At 33.3% G+C, this 21033-nt stretch overlaps 1 protein-coding gene and 1 long non-coding RNA gene across 4 annotated transcripts; one reads left to right on the top strand and one right to left on the bottom strand.

The window, feature by feature from the left end:
- The first annotated feature begins 4106 nt into the window (after positions 1-4106).
- On the top strand, positions 4107-6072 carry LOC103490026 (uncharacterized). The gene is made up of 2 exons (XM_008449390.3): positions 4107-4884; positions 5090-6072. The coding sequence occupies exons 1-2, from the start codon at positions 4195-4197 to the stop codon at positions 5960-5962; spliced, it is 1563 nt and encodes a 520-aa protein (XP_008447612.2). The 5' UTR covers positions 4107-4194; the 3' UTR covers positions 5963-6072.
- A 7285-nt stretch (positions 6073-13357) lies between these two features.
- On the bottom strand, positions 13358-16207 carry LOC107992291 (uncharacterized). Of its 3 annotated transcripts, none has more exons than XR_007819857.1 (5): positions 16126-16207; positions 14761-15006; positions 14339-14647; positions 14185-14226; positions 13358-13906 (listed from the first exon to the last, which is right to left on the bottom strand). It is a non-coding gene; the product is annotated as an uncharacterized LOC107992291 (long non-coding RNA). The 3 variants fall into 3 exon arrangements; XR_007819856.1 differs by having other exon boundaries at positions 16082-16196; XR_007819858.1 differs by lacking the exon at positions 16126-16207 and having other exon boundaries at positions 13358-13559; positions 13694-13906; positions 14761-15239.
- Positions 16208-21033: the final 4826 nt, after the last annotated feature.

Here is a 21033-nt window from a genome sequence, read left to right as displayed (position 1 = left end):
AACAATAACGTTACTAAAAATTAAATAATTTTAGCAACAAACTTAAATGTTGCTAAATCTTTACAAAATTTCGCCCTTCACTTTCAATTTCCCTTCAACTTTTCATTAAAAAATTTATTAAATATATATTCCTTTTTTATCTTCCCCTTTCTCTCTACCATCCTCACGAAAACCCCTCCCAAAAAACCCCAACCCCAATTTTCTCCATCTCCACCGGTTGGCCACAAATCGACGGCGACCCATCATTGATTCAGCCGATGACCCACGACTTTTCGATTGGTGACCCTAACTGATTCAACCAATGACCCATGACGACGGAAAAACCCTCTTTTCCATTGGCCACATCTCCACTGTTTCAGATGGCCATACATTGAAAGCTTCAGACGACGACCCACAACCGTTTCCGTCGATGACCCACAACCACAAAGGTTTTCTTTCACCCACGACCATTTTCATTTTGGCCGGTAACCCACGACCACGAAAAAGTTTCTTCTCTTTCGGTTGGCGACCTACCACATTTTAAGTTTTCTTTCTCCTTAACCTCAAGGTCTGTTCTCAACCTCAAGCTCTGTTCAAGTTTTTTCTCCTTTTTACTTCTCCTTTTGAAACTATTTTCACTAGCTTTTGTATTCATAAAAGATGGCTTATTGAACTAATTATAACACTGTGGTTTGATGAAAGTTGTGGTTTGGATAATAATTCAATATCATACATGTTTGTTTTTATTGATTATATTACTTGATAACCCATTAAGTATTGATGCAATATGATGTTTATCCATGGTGTTTGGAGGTTAGGTTGTGCCTTTTGAGGTGTTGTTGTCCAATAAACGTTGCTTGTTTGAAAATTATGGATTGTTTATAGGTTTTGAGCTTTGGTTGGTATTAGTGTCCTTTCAAATGAAAGGAGTAGACTTAATAAGACTATGAAATATATTGCTTCTGTTTCCTTGTTCATTTCATGAAGAAAAAGCCCAAATTCTTTCTCATTGTGGTTAATGTGTAGTTGTGGTTGTGGTTAATGTGTATTCCCTTAATAGAGTAAAGTAAAGCTAGGAATCGGTTAGAATAAGGCTATTTATAATGTTTGTTGTTTCTTTGTGTGTTTTTGACGTTGTAAGCGTTTTAAGTGAAGCTTCTACAGAATGACCTTCACATATTCCTTTATGGAATGACCTAAGAATTGATTAGAGTACAGTAAAAGCTACGCCATTGACTATAATTATTTCTTTTATGGAAGTTACACTTGTAAATAATATGCTGCACTTCAAATTTTCATCAAATTTGAGCCAACTAGATTACCCAAAGCTACTCCTGACTTGATTTAAAGTGGAAAACATGTGCTTTTTGTTTCATTTTTTTGTGAATTGGTTTGTTTGTTAGTCTTTCAAAGTTTTCTTGCTAAACATCATTCTTGGTTGATATTCAAAGACCTTAGAATGAATGTTAATTGGCTAGTTTTGATTTTCAAGATGGGCCTATGAACATATATTACAAAATTCAAGTATTGTTCAACACTCTTCATTTATCTTTTGCTTATTTTTAGTCATTTTAACTATTTGTAATTCTTTAAAGGTATCAACATTACCCATATTGATAGCTTACATTGTGTTTGATGAAATTCCTTAATGAAGCATTTGGTTGATTTTCTATTGATCTTTTGTTTATGGTTTCTATTGAGTTGTATAATAATCGCATGATAGTCATAGCGTAAACAAACTATAAATAAAACTTGAAACTTTAGTTTGTTCTAAAATGTTGAATTCAATAGAACATATGTTGTGTTGCCTAAGACTTATTGCCAGCCTTTGTTCGATGGCTAGGAAGGAGGAATCTTTCAAGCGATGATCGTGTAATGCTATTAAAAGAAAGGTAAACTACTTTGTTTTTCTCCTCTTACAGTTCAACATTTATAGGGGAGAATCAGACCATTGGGTGTGCTATGAGATTAAGAGTTGCTTTATATATTGCTAAAAGCATTAGACTATTGTAGCTCTCAGAAACGTCCATTGTACCACGACTTGAATGCGAACTGAGTGTTATTTGATGAGGTGTTGTCACAATTTCTTTCCAGAGACTTATGAAACTATATGTTGGATATACTTCATTTTATATTGGCTTAATTTTTAATACTTTATATTTTGGTAATTTACTTCAATACTCCAGTGATTGCTTATCTGTTCTAAGTTTTCTCTAATTGATTGCTTATTTTTAACTTGATGTTGTTGTATTTTCTTTTAGGTTGTGGAATCCAAGTTTGTATTTGAAACCAAGTTCATACAAGGTCATTGAGTTTCAAGCTTCTTTAATTAATTTTGTGTTTCTTGAACAACTAGTATTGTAATGATCAACTATATGTATGTTTAAGCATATATATGCAATTTGTTAGTTCTTTTCAAAGATTGAGTTGATTGAAGAAACATAAATGGTTCAATTGACAGAAAGCTTAAATTCTTGTTTATGTGTTGTTTGAGTTGATCATGTTGTATATCATTGTTGGTATGCAAAACATATGCAATATAATTATATTTGAGATTGTATAACAGGTTTTTATATAATAAATTAAATATTATTTTTTATATAATAAAATACTTTTAAAAAGCATTGGTTTTTTTTCAAAAAATGTTGGAATTTTTAGTGACGCACATCAATATGTCACAAAAGATATTTGTAATGGTCCCAAATTAACCTTTACCAACAACATTATTTGTCACGAAAACTTCACCTTTAGTGGCGAGTGTAAAACGTCACTATAAAAAATAAATAGTGACATAATATATGTTACTAAAGTAGGCTTTTAGTAACGCCTACTTTTATTAACGCGGAAACATCACTAAAAGTATATCATTTGCGGCGCATAATTGTTTCGTCGCTAAAACTTTTAACGACGCGGAATCAGCGACAGTCCTAGCGACGAACGATTTTGCGTCGCTAATACTTTTAGTGACGTGTTTTTGAGTTTTAGTGATGTTTTTGGTGCGCCACTAAAAGCACAATTTTTTGTAGTGACATGTATTTATGGTTATGCATTAATGGTAGCTAAAATGCATAACGCGATGTTATTAATAATGACTGATATTATGTGGATGATGATGACTGATTTACATTGATGATGACACATGATATATTAATCACACGATTAAGAACGTTATGATTAATATTTATTAAATGTTTATGATGTGCTACATGCTATTGAGAAGTGTTTTTTTAACTTTGTCTATTAGGATCGTATCCATATGGGTGTCCCTCGGGATCACCACTTTTTTATGATTGTGTGGTTCGACGGGACCACCAATCTATTATGATATGTTTATGAGTGGTTCAATGGGATCATTTACAACCCGATTGTCTTAAATGTTCATTCGGATTTACCGAAAACTAGTTTGTCCTAGGTGTTTCTTTGAGTTCACCGAAGACTAGTTTTTTCCTAAGTGTTCCTTTGGGTTCACTGAAGACCAGATGTGTTCCTACGGGATCATTAGATTGCATGTGTTCAAAAACGTGCCAGTTTAGGGGTACTTCTTTACAGGACTCTAATGGGAAGTTAACAGACACCAAGTGGGACTAGTAGTGGGTCCCTTATTGAGTATATGTATATAATCACTCTTTCTATGTGCAAAGGTAAATGTAGAGGAAAGCTGGCGAGCGAAAGAATTCGTAATATGCCATATGTGGACTCAGTTTTGCTTCTGCGTATATGTATTAGTGTTTCAGTATTATGTTTTTAATGGAAATTTAGTATTTCTCTTTTCAAGAAAGTGTATCTTGTTATTGTTTTTTAGTAACGACCTCAACTTAGTATAAAGAGTTGGATCGTTACACTAATAATCTATAAAACTAAGGTTAAGCAAACATAATATGAAATGCCATTAATTATGGTAGACGATGGTCAAAGCTGGTAGGCTGAGACTTTAAATTTTTCTTGTAGGACAAGCTTAATTATCAACTTTACGACTAAGTTCACCTATGAGATGACTAAGTTTCTTCGTAATGCTTCTAACAGTTAACACGAGGTAAAATAAAAAGAATTTTAGGAGTCAAACATAGACTTGTGATGAAGTGAATCCCTCAATTATTATATATATGCTCACCCAACAAAAAGATAACAAGAATAACTTCCCAATTCATCCATTCTATTTACTGATCGTTTCATATATAGATCAGTGAGATTAATCAAGAAGATACAGAGATCAGAATGGAGGAGAACCATCAAGAAATTACATCACTTTTCAATTCTTCTGATGCACAAAACAGCCAAGTTATAATAGAAATGTCATCCATGGAAGAAGATATTATAAGAAAGCTTTATGAGGCATCAAAGATTGGATGTGTACAAACCTTGAAAACTCTCATTCAAGACAATCCAGATCTCATTCATAAGGCTTTGATTTATACATCTTCCATTACAATTGAGACTCCATTATTGCACGTCTCAGTTTTTCATGGCCACCTTGAATTCACTCAGTTGCTTTTGGATCACAACCCTCAACTTGCTGCTGAAGTTGATGCCTTCCAAAGAACTCCACTTCACATAGCTTGTTCAAATAATGGGGATATGGAGATTATTAGAGCTTTGTTGGAGAAGAACACAAGTGCTTGCTTGGTTCAAGATCTTAGTGGCCTCATTCCTCTTCACTACGCAGTGATTAGCGAGAATATTGAAATGATGGAATTGTTGATAAAAGCAAGGCCACAATCTGTTTTGATGAAGTTGAACAACAATAATGGTAAAACTGTTTTACATTTATGTGTAGAAGGTAACCATTTGGAGGGAATGAAGCTGCTAATTGCTCAAACATTATTATTTGATAAGGACTTTCTCAACGCAATGGATGATGAAGGAAATACTATTTTGGATTTGTCTTTAATGTTAAGACGAATTGAGGTAATTAGAAATTAAATCCATTCAATCTTAACCAACTATTAGAAATAAATTCAGATTTGTAGATACATGAATTGTATGTGTATACATCTCTCTTGTTTATTATATAAACATCGCTGAAAAGAAAGAACAATTTTCTTTCTGTTCTTGAGTCAAAATAATTTGAGATATTGAATTGATATCCTACATAATTATTTTTCTTGTGTAGATGGTAGGGTATTTACTCATGATTCCAGAAGCAAAAACTAGAACAAATGATATAAAAGAAAAATTACTCGAATCACAAAAGATCACAAAGACGAGAAACCGCAAAACGCAAAGACGAGAATCGGTATCATTGAGCACCAAAAAGCGACCAATAGGACGATGGAAGGTATGGAGGAAGAAACTAAAGTACAGAGGGGATTGGGTTCAAGAAGTGCAAGGCACAATGATGCTTGTGGCTACCGTGATCGCGACCGTGACTTTCCAAGGGGGAGTGAATCCTCCAGGTGGCGTTTGGCAACAAGACACTCCATTCATTTATTCGAGTATCACCAATACTACAAAAAATGGCTTTAGCGAATGGTACAAGGATTTTGGCTTATATGAGGAGTATTCTTACCTCCGGAACAACACAAGTGTATTATTTCCAGCTGGAACTGGAGTAATGCGATTTCAACAACCACTACTGTGCTCTTTATACTTATGGGTTAATACAGTGTCATTCTTGGCATCAATGAGCGTGATTTTAATGATCGTTAGTCGATTTCCGCTAAAAAACAGGATTTGTAGTTGGCTCTTGACGTTAGACATGTGCATAGCAGTGGTATCCTTAGCAATTGGGTATTTGCTTGGAGTTAAAATGGTTAATCTTTTGACTTTTCCGGAAAAGGAAGATTTTAGTAATTCCGATGTATTTTCTTTAACTGTTATATGTTGGTTCGGGATCGTCGGACTTGTTTGCCTATGGTTCATAACTAGCATTCTTATTTGGATGGTGAAGACCTTATGCCACTCTTTCACCTCTAAGGTCAAACCCCACAGCTTCAATGTTAACTCAACCAGGTTTTCCCAATATTATTCATCAACTTCAAATTAAAGATCATGGAGTAGGTATATGTGTTTCATTTCTTTTTCTTTTGTAGACTGCAGTGGTTGTGTAATTTGTAATCAAATTAAAGAAAAGACTACAAATGTTAAATTATACTATATTTTTGTGTGTTTAAATAATGTATACATGTATTTGATTCTATTTCTATATTAGATATATATGGTTGTTCCATGGTCAAAAACAAACATAGAAATAACACCAAGAAAAACTTGAGTTTTTCATCTTCTTTTAACAAGAAAAATTCACACACAGCAGAAATAAGAAAAGGTACAGCCTTCCTCTACTCAAATTTTCCTCTCAATTCAACCACCCCCACAAAGACTCCCTCTCATGCATTTTGGTAATTTTGGCGTCACTACGTGTTGGGCTTTATAGTTTTGGATTCCAAATTCATAACATTTCTCTGGTTATTGCGTTCAGGGGTTTTAACTACTAGAACCAAAACTTTTCAAAATTTCCATAAATGTCCCATACGGGCTCATATTTTACGATCATCCCATCTTTGTTATTAATATTATATTAAAAATTAGAAAAATGAAATAAAAAAAAATGTACGAGGATTAAGATTTATATTTATTAAATATCCTATATAGATATGATATCTGATTAATTCTATCATGATAATATTATATTCAAAATTATCCTTTAATTATTTTTTCTTTTCGTGATTTTGTTCAAAAATTCTTCATATCTCTCTCGCTTTCTAATCTCTCTCTTCGTCCATTAATTCTTTCGTTTTTCATTGTTTTTCATATATTTCACCTAATTTAATAATTTATGATATATATTTATTATATTTCATCAAATTTGCATTGATTTTCATATAATGGAAGTTCATTTATAAAATCTTACCGTGACTAAAACTTTTTTTAATTTAAATAAATCATTATATACCCCTATATATTTAACATATATTATATAACAATGTATGTGTATGTATTTTACATTTTATTTTAATTTTGTAATAAATTTTACAATATGTGAAAGTACACATTTATATCAATACAATTAGGAAAAAGTATTGCTAATGATATTTTATATATATTGTATATACTACGTGTCTGCCGCTTAAAGATATATTTTGTGTGTGATGCTTAATGTTTAATGCTTACTGATATTTAATATATATACTGTAACATATATGAAATATTATATGTTTGTTGCTTAATTATATCTTATGTGTGTAATGCTTAATGCTTAATGATATATGATATATAATGTAAACTATATGATATTTTATGTGTTGTACGTTTGCAGGGTGCACCATGGATTCTAAAAAGGAATAAATGATCCAAAGTCCAGAAACTTAAAAAATAAGTTCATTATATATTGTATACTGTATCACTATATATGTGTCACAACTTATGTATTATTAGAAATATGCAGGTGTATATATCTAATATATCAAAGAAGAGAATTAGATTATATAGTGGTATATAATAGTATATATTGTTGACGGAACATTTAAGAAACCAAAAAAAAAATGAAAAAAATGACAGGAATATTAGAGAACTTTTAGTTTACAGACACTTCAGGGAAAAATTAAACATGAAATATATGTAACAAAATTTACATAAATAGGAAGGATAAAGAAATATGAATGAAAAAAATTTCATACTCATCGAAAATACTTGAAGGAGATGGAAAAGGGAAGAACAAAATCAGAATAACAATGGAAAAACTGATCGAAGAAAATTGTAACGCTGGACGATTTCAGAAAATAGGTTTGTGAAAATTTAATATTGAGTTGAGGATGAAATTGAATAAAGTGAATTTGTTGAAATTATTAAATATAATATTACCATATTAGCTTCAACTTAATACAATATTAAAAGTAAATCTACAATAAATAATATCCTAATAATAAATACAAATATAATTGTGGATTATTTATTATAATAATTATGAAAGTTATAAAATAGAGAATAAATTTGATATAATATAATTAATGTAATATTTATTATATATTTTTGAAAATCAACTATATTTAATATTGATTTGGAGGTTAAATGATCTTAAAAAACACAAAATCTTAATTAAGATAATAAATGAACTCTTAGGACATTAGTGAAAAATCTTAATTAAGATAAAAAACCGATTTCAAAATAATTTTTTAGTAAAAACATTATTTTATTCCTCGCCTTGCTTGATCGGACGAATGGACGGCGGTGCGTGCGTGTGGAGATATCTACAAAGCAACTTTTGTCTGTCTCCTTTCCCTGTCCAAAACATGGGTGTCCCTTGAGGCCTAAACTCTCAATCGAACGTGTGGGTATTTAAAGAGGCTAACAATGTGGAATGCTATCTTAAATAAAACAATATTTTCTACTTTCTAAACAATTTTTCATTAACATCAAGCACTAATCTACTATGGATGCAAGAGATGATGTGATGTCAATTAATATCTCTTCCGGCCTTCAGAATGACACCAACTGACCCTTAACCTTGAAAGGTTAAAAAGTTATCAAGCAAAAACCTATAATAGTATTAAACAAAATTGAGAAGCAACCCAATTAATAAAAATGATTTTCAAAACTATGATTAGTTTTACGGAAAACATCTACAATGGAAAGCAAAATAATATTTACAAATTCTTCCGAATAACTCATTATAAGTATTTAACAACTTCTTCTAACAACTAAATCAAATTGCCTTGATAGCAGTAAGTCTAGCAGTCCGAGCAGTAGAATTTGTACTTGAAATGTAGGAAAATCATTTCTTTCTCGATTTGTGTAATTGTTAACCATATTCAACATTATTAATGATTCATTTTCTCAAGATATTCAAATAATCTTATTTTTAGATCTTTCTATTCTGAGTTTAAATCCATAACAAATTAGAAAAGAGTCCTAATGGACTTTAGGATCATGAGCTTCAAAAATTCGTAATTAACTGGCTAAACTTTTTGAACCACATTAATCAATATTCGTTAACTAATTGAAACTTTCCACTGTAGCTCGTAGTTGTACTCTCCTTATTATAGATATATTTGTATTCACATGATATAACTATAATTAGTAAAGTTGACCCTTCACAAGTTGTTTGTAATCGTGGTTAGGTTAATTTATCATTTTACCCCCGAGATTACATCTTGTTCCTTAAGCCTCAAACTGATCCTCTAATGAACAATTGATTTAACCTATAAACCAAATCTCTGTCGGGCCGATGAGAGGGCGGGTTCATTTGTTCAAGACCTTTACTCAGCACTTAACAATATATCTATTAACCCTAAAAACGAGTATGAGTGAAATTTGTCTTGCATCCTATGTTCCCAACTATCCACCCAATCTTATCCTTGAAAATGGGAGGTCTATTGAGCTAACGCTGGTAAGATGCTTGCTCTCACCTATGCATATCTTAGAATAATCCAATGTGATCATGAGTTAATAGTTAGCTCCAGATTAAGTTCGAGTTACCTAGGTCATCAATAATCGAAATAGTCAATTTTAATCAATTAAAAGTGTTATAATGTAAAAGTGACTATTTACACTATGAACCATTTAGACTATTAGGGTGTGTTTGGCAGTGATAGTTGGAGTAGTGATTTTAGAAAAAAAAAAATGTAAGTGTAGTTGATTTTGTAAAAAATGATTTCTAAACAATCAAATTTATGTTTGGTAACAAATTCTTAAAATTGATTTTCAATCATTATGTTTGATATCAAGAGTAATTTTAAAACTATTAAAGTACAAAAAAAAGTGGTATTTTTAGTATTTTAAAAACTATATAAAATAAGCTGGTGATTCTTGGTTAGTCACTTTTCCACAATCACTAGAGAGAAGATGTTTCAAAAATCAAATTTGAGTGATTTCTTATTTTTCTAAAACCACTTTCTTTAGGTTGCCATACACCATATTTTTGTGTAAAAATGATTTTGGCTAGTGAACAAGTGATTTCGTCTGTGCCAAAATCACTACCGAAGACAACTTGACTCAAACTTGCTCCATGTGTATGTCTCTACATAAAATCTAAGTAATCATAATCTAGTCAAGAAACTTTGTCTATTGGACTTTGAGTTTTTTATCAAAAGCAAATCTCTTTATTTAATAACAACTTATTGAACAATAATACAATAACTTTATTAAAAAATAGAATAGTTCAATATTCACAAATTACGAGTTTTATGACATAAAACCCAATAAGACCCACATATTGATAGAGGACATGACCCATCGTCCCAATATAATTGGAAGCAGCGAGCTCGTGTGCTCTTAATGGACATTAGAAATGCGGGTGGATTGCCATTGGATCACTATCATAAACGACTTGCTTTTTTTGACATGTTAAACACTAAAAATATTCCAGCAAAGAAAGCCAAGGGTAGCTCATTTGACTTCATTCTTGTAATCGAAGTTGTGAGGAGGCTGAAGCCCAGCCCTCTTGGAGCCACCTAATTTCATCCTATAATTATTTTTATTATTCTTTAAAATCTATAGTAATTGTAATATTGGCTAAGATTTTATTTACTTTTTTAAAAGACAAAAAAAGGAATTTTATTTTGTAATAATATAAAATCTTATGATAATATTTTAAAAATATTTTATTAAAATGGAAAATAAAACCATTAACAAGAATATCTATAATTTTAAAAAAATCAAATCAACTTTTGCAATGCCCCAAAATTTGGAATTTAATTTATTATCTTAAGTGTAGTTATTGAAATTTTGGATGTTTTGAATTAAGTGATTTATGAACATTTGATTTTATTAGACACCAAGAAAATATCTAATGGTGATATTTATTTAGGAAAAAGATTGAGGTGATTGGTTGATTTTGATTTTTATAATGGAGATTGTTGGGTTTAAATAAGAAAGAGATTAAGTGGATTTAATTGATTAAATTAGGAAAAGAGAAAAGCAGAATAATAATAAGCATATTATTATTATTTTTCTCTTTAAAAAGACCATTGGGACGCATGCAAACCACCATCCCCTTCTTTGAGAAAGAAAAGAAAAAAAACCCTAGCCGCCGCCACTCCGCCGCTGTCGTCGGTCGCAGCCCTCCGTCCGTCGTCTCCAGCCAAGCGTCGCCCGCGAAGCTTTGCCGCTCTCCGACGCTCTCCGCCGCCTCCATTGCACAGCCGAACCGCATCAACTACCCAGTCGCCTGCGACCCGAGCGAAACGCTCGTCGGACCCGCGTCTCCAGCCGTCCTTTCTCCATCGCCGCGTGAAACCCGACCCGTGTCTCCTCCGCCTGCAAGCCATCGCCGAGCGACAGCGACTCCAATACCGCGTGAAGCCGACCCGACCCGCGTCTCTTCTTCGCAACCCGAGCCGCACCGGCACCCATCCGCATCGAGTCGCACGCGCGCCGCGCCTGCACCGTAGTCAAGCCGCACGTCTGCGTGAGTCGCGTGTGCCCCTGTCAAGCCGCACCGTGTCCCAGCCCAGCCGCTTCACTTGTCCCGAGCCGACCAGCTGGTTCCTCTCTCCAGCCGAGCCAGTGGAGCCGCCAAGCTCCTTTTAACCCTATTTTGACCCATATTTTTCGGTAAGCCTCGGTAGATTTGATTTTTGTTTTAATTTATCCAGCTAAGATTATTTTGACTCTAACTAAGTTAATTGTTGGATTAAATTGACTAGTTAATTGGAAGCCGAGCTCGAAATTTGTCCAACTAAGTCCAAACCGAGTTCGGCCTTGATCTTGGGTAAGTCATTTCAAGTGGATTTTTGGACCTAAATTCTTTGAGGGTTAAATTATTAAATTGTGGTTTCCTAACCATTTAGGACTTTCGCTGCTTGGGGAGCGTGATTTTACTGCTAGAACTTGTTGAACAACCTCCAGGTAAGAGATTCTCCTACTAGACCTCCGAATTATATTATAGAGACCGCATGTATGAATATATGGTTACACACGATTGATAGCTAAGTATATAACTCGAGGTTATTGAGAGAGAGACTGATATTGAAATTGTGCTTACCGGTGACGCTATGGTTAGCGTGATTAGTACGTCGACGCTATCGCCTTCGCCCTAATGACATAGTTTTTGTGGTTGAGAATGACGTGATATGATATGTTATGGTTTGATATGTTATAGCATGATTTGACGTAATTATGACATGTTATGATAAGTTATGATATGATTGATGAGATGTTGTGTACATGCTATGGGTAGGGTGTATGTTAGCTTCTTATTAGAGTCGTACCCACATGGGTGTCCTTCGGGATCACCACTATTATGACACAGACATGATGGAGAGACCCGACGGGGTCGCTCACGCTGATGACTGCGTATTCTGACGGGATTACCAGTCTCACATTGACATTGACATAGACATGATGTGAGTGATTTGAGGGACCACTCACTGCCCAATCGTCTTAAGTGTCCCCTTGGGTTCACCAAAGACCAGCTTGTTCCTACGGGATCACAGATTGCATGTGTTTGGGGACTTGCCAGTTCAGGGGTACCACTCTTCAGGACTGTAATAGGAAGTTAACAGGCATCTAGTGGCACTAGTAGTGGGTCCCTTACTGAGTATTTTGTACTCACTCTTTCCATTTCCATTTTTTCAGGCAGAGGTAGAGGTAAGGGCAAGGGCAAGCTGGCGAGCGACCAGAAGTGACCATGGCGAGCCATAGCACTAGAAGAAATCTGACCTTTAATGTCGGTTTAAAACCGACATTAAAGGGCTTTAATGTCACTTGGCAACCGACATCTTTGCGAGCGTTATTAAAGGCCTTTAATGTCGGTTGGGCTTTAATGTCGGTTTAAAAACGACATTAAAGGCCTCTTTAATGTCGGTTTAAAAACGACATTAAAGGTCTTTAATGTCAGTTTTCAACCGACATCTTTGATAGTGTTATTGAAGCCCTTTAATGTCGGTTGAACTCTGATGTCGGTTTAAAACCGACATTAAAGCGTAGTTTTTGGGTTCATTTTTACAAATTTATTTTTATTTAATTATTGCATTATTGTCCATTTTTTATGGATCGACATTGGGTCCATGTAGATAAATATTTTTTTCACGCCACAAATCAATGAAATTCATATTATTTTAGAAACTAAAATATTTGTCTTTTACATTTGAATACACAAAATAAAATCTTAATATTGTGTTTATATATACATTCTTCAAAAGTAGATGAAAAAATATCCTAATACAAGAATTAAATAATTAGAAATCCTAAACGCCTTCTCAATCTTCAATTTTCAACGGTTGCCTTGCCATCTGCACACTCGCTTAGCTTTCAACCCAATTTGACTTCAATTATCTACAAACAATATCCAAATAAACCATTTATTTAGAATAGCAAAGCTGTTTGAAGCACTAAAATTGCAGAGAAGGCTAAAAAGTGGAAAGCATAACCAACCTTGACTATTAGAAATTATGGAGTGCGGTAGATCATATCATCATACATCATCACACAACACAAGCTCACATTCATGCATTTTATGCCATGGAATTACAACCCCCAAACTTAACTTCTTTTTTTGTCCTCAATTAATATTATAAACAATTCCCAAACCCCAACATGCATACTAAATTTTATAATTGCAAAAGATGGCCGCTTTTCAGAAGGTGGTCTCCAATCAATTACCAAGCATAATCACAAACTCCCTTGAGGCACGCACAAGAGTTTAACTGTGGCCATCAACTTTGAAAAATTACAAACATACTAGAGGAAGAAATTTGGAACTAAAAAAACTCTAATTACATTAGTTTAAACAATTATGCTTACTTGTTCTAAAACTAAAAACAGAGTTTGCTAAACTTACATTGGTGCGTAGCTCAAAACTCTTACTATCTTTCGATTGAGATCACGAACACTTTATGAACAACGGTAGGAGTCTTTCCTACTATTCACTTTATGAACAACGGTAGGAGTCTTTCCTACTAGATTAACTTCCATACTAAACCCCATCTTCTTCTATTAATCGACCCCTTCACTCTATGCTTCACTCTAGTGTTATTAAAGGTCTTCCCCTTTCCTACCATGCATCATAAGACAGAGTTAATTCAAATTTGACAGAAATAACGCAGAAAGAACAGACAAATCCCTCTTTGGATTTTGGATGCTTTGAATCAATAATTGTTCAAACCGTCAAAGAAAGGTTTAAATCTAAACTTAATTCAAGATTTGAAGGGACCATTAAAATAAATAGTCATCTGAATTTCTTATAATCTTATTTACAGTAGTATTATAACGTTCATTGCTTACTGAAAATTCAACAATATTAAATTATATAGGACATAATTAATTTTATACCTTATTTGCTAGCTGCATGTTCTCCTCTTGCAATGCCTTTTCCTACAATCATTTTATGAACCAAATTTTACACCATGGAAAATAAAAAATTATAGTCCTGTATGCATAATTAATGATGCCAAAACATTAATTACTCTAAAACTAAGTTATTCACCTTTTTGTGCAATATTGAAATAGATTCTTGCATTAGTTGGTTCTGTTACAAAGTAACCCCAAAATCATTTGCATTAGTTGGTTCTGCAAATTAGTGAATTGATTAAGGCAGACCTTTCTAGATCTTATCCGCTTGAGTGATGTGTCAAGTTTAAATGGAAATTGTTAGATATTATTTCTCCACTACTTCAGATCGTACTCAAACATAGACGCCAACTCCATCTGCAGAAGAAGTGAAATTGGCCAAAATGATGCAAAATCTTATAACAAAAGACCTGTCAATCCCTTGCCAATCGGAAATAACAAACCCCTACAGACAACCAACAAAAGAACATTCATTAGGGGCTTGCACGATTGTCTACGATCCATTTGAGTATATGATCATAAGAATGTCACTTGAGTTTATCTAAATTCTTTGAATACCTTGAACTTGAGCTTGTTCTTGAGGAAGCCAGTTACAAGATCACAGTTGGCGTGCATTCTCACTCCATTCCAGCTTGAGTAAGATACCATTACTGTTGCAACACCCTTATATATCGAATTATAATATGCAAGCATGTGAATGTTAAGCAATCCATTATAGTCAATCACAGTGTTATTTTCATCGATATATCCCTGGTTGTGCCACCATCTCCTACAAAGATCTTAGCACAAGCCGCAACTTTTTGTCTGAAGTGAAATAAGTTGAGATAGAAAAGTAGTTAGGTTAATGGAACATATCCAAATATATTCATTTGAATCACTAGATTATGGCTGATTCTAGCATAGACCAGTTGAACCATGAGCTAACATTTGAACTTTTAACTAAAAAAGGTTCTTATAATTTTATTCAGATGTTTATAATTTTTAACCATGAGCTAACACTATATTCAGATGTTTATAATTTTATCTTCTGCTAGATCAACAATTGAACTTTTAACTAAAAAAGGTTCTTATAAGAAAAATTCAAGACATATAATCTCTATCAAGAATTGACACACTTGATATGCATAATAGGCCTTTGCACTTACCCAAACAGTACAAATACAAGATGATACTAAATTTTGTATTTTTCCTGACCAAATTGGGAGTATATCAAAGCAATTGGACTAAAGGCCATCAATACACGCAGCAAAGCCTACCAACTCTTAAAAGGAAGCCCATGAAATCACTCACAAAAATTAAATGCGTTTACAGTCAATAAAGATACATAATCTGGTTTTGCGTGGAAGTAAGAAGCCATCTACAAACTAGCACTAAGAATCTTAATAATAGTTGTAAGTCGAATTTTCTCTGGTAAAGTTTCCTTGAAGGAATGAAACAAGACAAAAATATACATATTCAAGATTGAACCCCAAAAAAGTTATGAAACAGGAAATTTATATATTTAACTAGTTTGCACAAAGAAAACAAATAATCAGAGATCTGAAGAAACAAATTATACCCTAGCCCATAGGCATCTATAGAGTCTTTAACATTGAAGAGGACTCCTCGACAGTTTACTATTTCGTTTGTCCATTGTATTAATATTCGCATATTTCTTACAGCCAATAAAACTATAATCGACATTTTTCTTTTCTTTTTCGCTTTGTTCATCTGCATCTTCCTAAACAATTTTTCTTCTATTTTATTTATTGATTCGGACAAGAACGATAAATTATATTTTCTTTTGTTCCTTTTACTTCATGAACCTGTTTTTCGTAATTTGTGATGATAAAAATGTTCTTGATTTTTATGTTGGAAGGTAAAGAGGATAAAAAAAAACCTTATAGATCTGAAAGATGAGTAGCGGGAGCGAGATCTACAAACCTAATCGTTGGCAATGATCTCAACTCGATCCTGCTGCCACACACCGACGCAAGAGTACGTGGTTCCAAATCGATTCCGATCGTCGGACCTTCTCTTTTACTGGCCATAGTAAATCTTCAAATCATCGATGGAAAAAAGAATCTGCAAGAAAATTTGATTGGTGGCTGCAGAATTTAGGGTTAGAAGATTTCAAAGTTATAAGGAGGAAGAAGAGAGGAGGAGAATTTATATATAAATTTTTAAGGAAAAAGAAAAGGTAAAGTAAGAGAGAGAAAACTTGATTTTTTACCAAATTAAAAAAATAAAAAAAAATACAAAGGGGCTTTAATGTCGGTTTTAAACCGACATTAAAGATCCTTCTTTAATGTCGGTTTAAAACCGACATTAAACGTCCGCATTTTGAAAACCGACATTAAAGCCCATTTTTCATTTTTTCCACCCGACATTAAAGGCCAGATTTCTTGTAGTGTAGGGATCTTATGCTTCCGCTTCACGAGATAGTTGAGACCTTAATGTTTACGTTTTAATTCATTCTTTATTTGTCATTTTATCTCTTTAAAATTTAGATAGGGCCCAAGTTAGGATTTCATTTTTATGTTTGTCTCTAATCACATTTGTCCATGCTTTTATATGAAAATTTAAGGTTTTTGTTTTATTTTATTTTTCCAAACTTTACAAATTTATTTATCTTTTAAATTAGTAATGGCTTCCACTTAGTATAAGGAGTTGGGTCGTTACAATTTTGACTTATTTTTATCATTTTAGGAAAAAGATAAATTAATATTTTTTGATTTATTATTTTAAGAAAAACAAATAAATTTTATTTTGGACAAAATCTTTTAATATCACATTTTAACTATTTTAGAAAAAAGAAAATTAATAAAATTACATAATATCTAATTTGATTTTATACTTATTAAATTTTCCTAATTTATGGCATATCCCGGATCTGGGATTGAGGATGCCAACCTCTGAGGTTTGGAGTTGGTATTGAGTTCACTTTACCACCTCCTAGAAGTAGATACTTGGTTATGATGAGGAAAAACAAGGATTTAATTTACTATTTATTAAATGTTTATGAAGTTAAAGTATTCATGTTATCGTTTATTGTTTATGTTACTATTTAAAAAGGTTTTGTGAAATGTTGTTTGAAAACCTATCACTCATGAGGATTGTTTAGATCACACTCTTCAAAATGTTTTTTACTTTCCAAGTAGAGATCGTTTCCTCGGAGCTTGATTCATCACTGTGATGGAAAAAACATTAGAGACATGTTGTAGCAGAAGATATAGATCAAGCTTTACTCTATATGCATCTAAACAATTTAGAAGTTAACAACTACATGCTATGCGATGGTCCTAAGCGAGGAGCCTAAAAGGTAAACAAAGAACTTACCTTTTATAGTTATGAGCTACCTCTTTGAATTCTTTTCCTTCTCTGCTTGAATATCACAAACAAGGACAACCACCAAGCTGACCTACTATGCTCAGGACCAAGAACGGAGTTGTGGGACTTGGTTTTTGTAAAGTACAATATAGAGAGAGATGGGGAGTGTATCATTTCGGTGTTGTTTTTCAGAGAAAACCTCATCTCTTTCTCATTCGATAATGAGAAGCTTTATATGAAATTTACATGCAAATTACATGCAATTTATTTCATTATGTTCAACACGTAATCTTTTCATTAACTCTTTAATGAAATTAGTGGCCTTTAATTCACAATCGACTGCCACATCGCCCACTAACATTTAGTAATTAAGAAATTAGTCAAAGGGGTATTTTGGTCATTTGACCAATTTTAGTCAAAGTCAAACTTTGACTTTCCTTAGTCAAAAGTCAACTTTTTGACTTTTTACTAATTTTCCTGTCTTGACTAATTCTAACCTCTCGAGTATGAATCCACATTCATTTTTCTAAAATTTAAATTATATTTGAATATAAACCCGGTCAAAGTTTTGTTTCTCAAAGTTAAAAGTCAACAAGTTGACTTTTAGAACTTTGACCGTTTCAAAAACTTTTCAAGCTTTTAAATATGAATCTATATTCATATTTATTTAAATCATGAATCATATTTAAACAAAAACTTAAAGTTTATTTCTACCGACTTATATGTTATATATTTGTCGGTTTCTCTCTCTTATCTTAATTCGAACAATTCGAGTTACTTCAACATATTTATTCTTAGTTTAATCCATATGAGCTAGTAGGGGAACCTAATGGACCTATAGATCATGGGCTCCAACGATTCGAGAGTAACTGGCTAAACTCTTTTAAACCAAGCTTAATCAACATTCGTTAACTAAAGAGTCATTCCACTAAAGACTCTTAGTTGCACTCCCCTCACTATAGATATATTTTTGTCCACCTGATATAACCATAATGGGTAACTTGATCCTTCAAAGGTTGTTCGTAATCTTGGTTGGATCAAAATACCGTTTTACCCCCGAGATTATATCTTGCTCCATATGACCCACTGATCCACTATTAAACAATTGGTTTAAGGTACAACCTATAAATCTGAATCCTTCTCGAGCCAATGAGAAGGTGGGGTCCCTTGTTCAAGACTTGCATTCAGTCCTTAAGGGAACAACCTATCTACTATCCCATAAGTGGGTAGGAGTGAATTCCATTTTGCACCCTATGTCCCTAGCTATCCACTCGGTCTTATCCCTGAAATGGGAGGCTTATTGGGCCAGTGATGTTGAGCTGCCCTCACCTATGCAGATTTAAGGATACTACCAAATGAACAGAAGTTCATAGTTAGCTCAAGATTAAGATCGAGTTACCTAGGTCATCATAAATGATATAGTCAGTTTATAGTTTACGATGTTATAACAAAAAGTGACTATTTCGTGGTTCCAGTCTTATGCAAACCATTTACATAGGACTCCCCCACTCCCATGTTTCTACATGAACGATTGAGGAATACATCGTTTGTACTAACTACGGAGCGGGTCGCATCCATAGTGTTTTTCCAGAATAAGGCGCTCAACCTTATTCATACACTATAGACTATTTGGGCTATCAACTTGAACTTAATCTATGTTTATGTCTCTACATAAAGTTCAAGTGTAATTGACAAACTCATTAAAATAGCCTCGGGACCTTAGTTTATTAGTTTTAAGATTATAACATTCAATAATAAATTTTATTGAATCAAATAACAAAGTACGAGTTTTAGGACACAAATTCCAACAAACTCCCAATTGGACTAAAACTCCAAGTAAGTTAGAATTTTATAATGAGAGAATATATATGAGTACAATAAACATATATAAACTAGGGCACAATCCCAATAAGTCTCCCACTTGTCCTAGTTTACAAATCACGTAGACCTAAACCATGTAGGTGGCTCTCAAATACTTTAGCCGTGAGAGCTTTTGTAAACGGATCAGCCATGTTTTGCTCGGAGGAGATTTTTGTTTCTATAACGTCTCCTTGATGTACGATTTCCCTGATCAGATGGTACATTCATTCAATGTGCTTTCCTCGTTTATGACTTTTAGGTTCTCGTGAATTTGCAACTACACCACTGTTGTCACAATAAAAGGTGATTGGCAGATGCATATTTAGAACAACTTCCAAATCTGTTAAGAACTTTTTAAGCCATACTGTTTCCTTTGCTGCTTCACAGGCAGCTACATATTCAGCTTCCATAGTGGAGTCAACAATACAAGATTGTTTTATGCTTCTTCATACTACTGCTCCTCCGTTCAGAGTGAAAACTGATCCTAATGTAGACTTTCTAGCATCTTTATCAGTTTGAAAATCGGAGTTAGTGTATCCAGTAAGGATCAGATCCTTAGAACCATATACAAACATGTAGTCTTTTGTTCTTCTAAGATATTTTAGAATATTCTTAACGGTTGTCCAATGATCACATCCAAGTTTGAACTGATATCTACTAACTATCCCCACTGAATAGCAAATGTCAGGTCTAGTACATAACATTGCATACATCAGGCTCCCAACAGCAGAAGCATAGGGAATGTTCCTCATATCCTCAACTTCTTGAAGTGTCTTTGGACATTGTTACTCATATCTTTTGATAAATGAACTCCATATCTGTACGACAGCAGACCCTTTTTGAAATTCTGCATCTTATATCTTGACAATATTTTGTATATATAAGATGTTTGAGACATAGCTAGTATTCTGTTCTTTCGGTTCCGAACTATTTGGATACCAAGAACATATTATGCATTTCCCAGATTTTTCATTTGGAATTGCATAGCTAGCCATTCCTTAATATCGGTTAAATGATCTATGTCATTCCTAGTGAGTAGAATGTCATCTACGTACAGAACTAAGAATGCTAGAGTAGAATTGATGATCCTTTTGTAAACACAAGGTTCATCAACATTTTGTTCGAAACCATAAGATTTGATCGCAGTATCAAACCTTATATTCCAGAATCTAGAAGCTTGTTTTAATCCATAAATAGATTTTTGAAGCTTACAAACCTTTTGTTCTTGACCCTTTTGTATAAACCCCTCTGGTTGGACCATGTAAATACTCTCCTCAAGATTACCATTCAAAAAGGTTATCTTGACATCCATCTGCCAAATTTCATATTCTCTTTCCACCTTCGGGAGCATAATGATTCTCATCTCTGAGGACCGAAAATGGAGGGTTACACTTACAAGAATTACTAAGTTAGTTAGTATATTCTTGACTGAAGTAAACGGTAACTAAATGTTAAGTAAATATGAGATATTTGTGAGTTAGCATTTGGTCAAGATTGTCTTGATTCAAAGGACAAGTAATCGGCTACCCCTCGGTAGAGGTTATTCTGAACCTTTGAATTATCGTTGCAAAACATAATAAAAGGGTATATTATTTAAAGTTTTGCTAAAATGATTGGTTTATTCAGATTATAGTTTCTAACAAAGTATGTTTGTTTTTCAGC

This window comes from Cucumis melo, chromosome 4, assembly GCF_025177605.1.
Source record: "Cucumis melo cultivar AY chromosome 4, USDA_Cmelo_AY_1.0, whole genome shotgun sequence".
Lineage (NCBI taxonomy): Eukaryota > Viridiplantae > Streptophyta > Magnoliopsida > Cucurbitales > Cucurbitaceae > Cucumis > Cucumis melo.
The sequence above is the reverse complement of the archived record's forward strand: the minus strand, read 5'-3'. Positions and strand labels throughout refer to the sequence as shown.

Coding starts and splice junctions, on each gene's coding strand:
- LOC103490026 (XM_008449390.3), top strand. CDS start 4,195: ATGGAGGAGAACCATCAAGAAATTACATCACTTTTCAATTCTTCTGAT. Junction 4,885..5,089: donor TAATGTTAAGACGAATTGAG/GTAATTAGAAAT, acceptor TTTCTTGTGTAG/ATGGTAGGGTATTTACTCAT.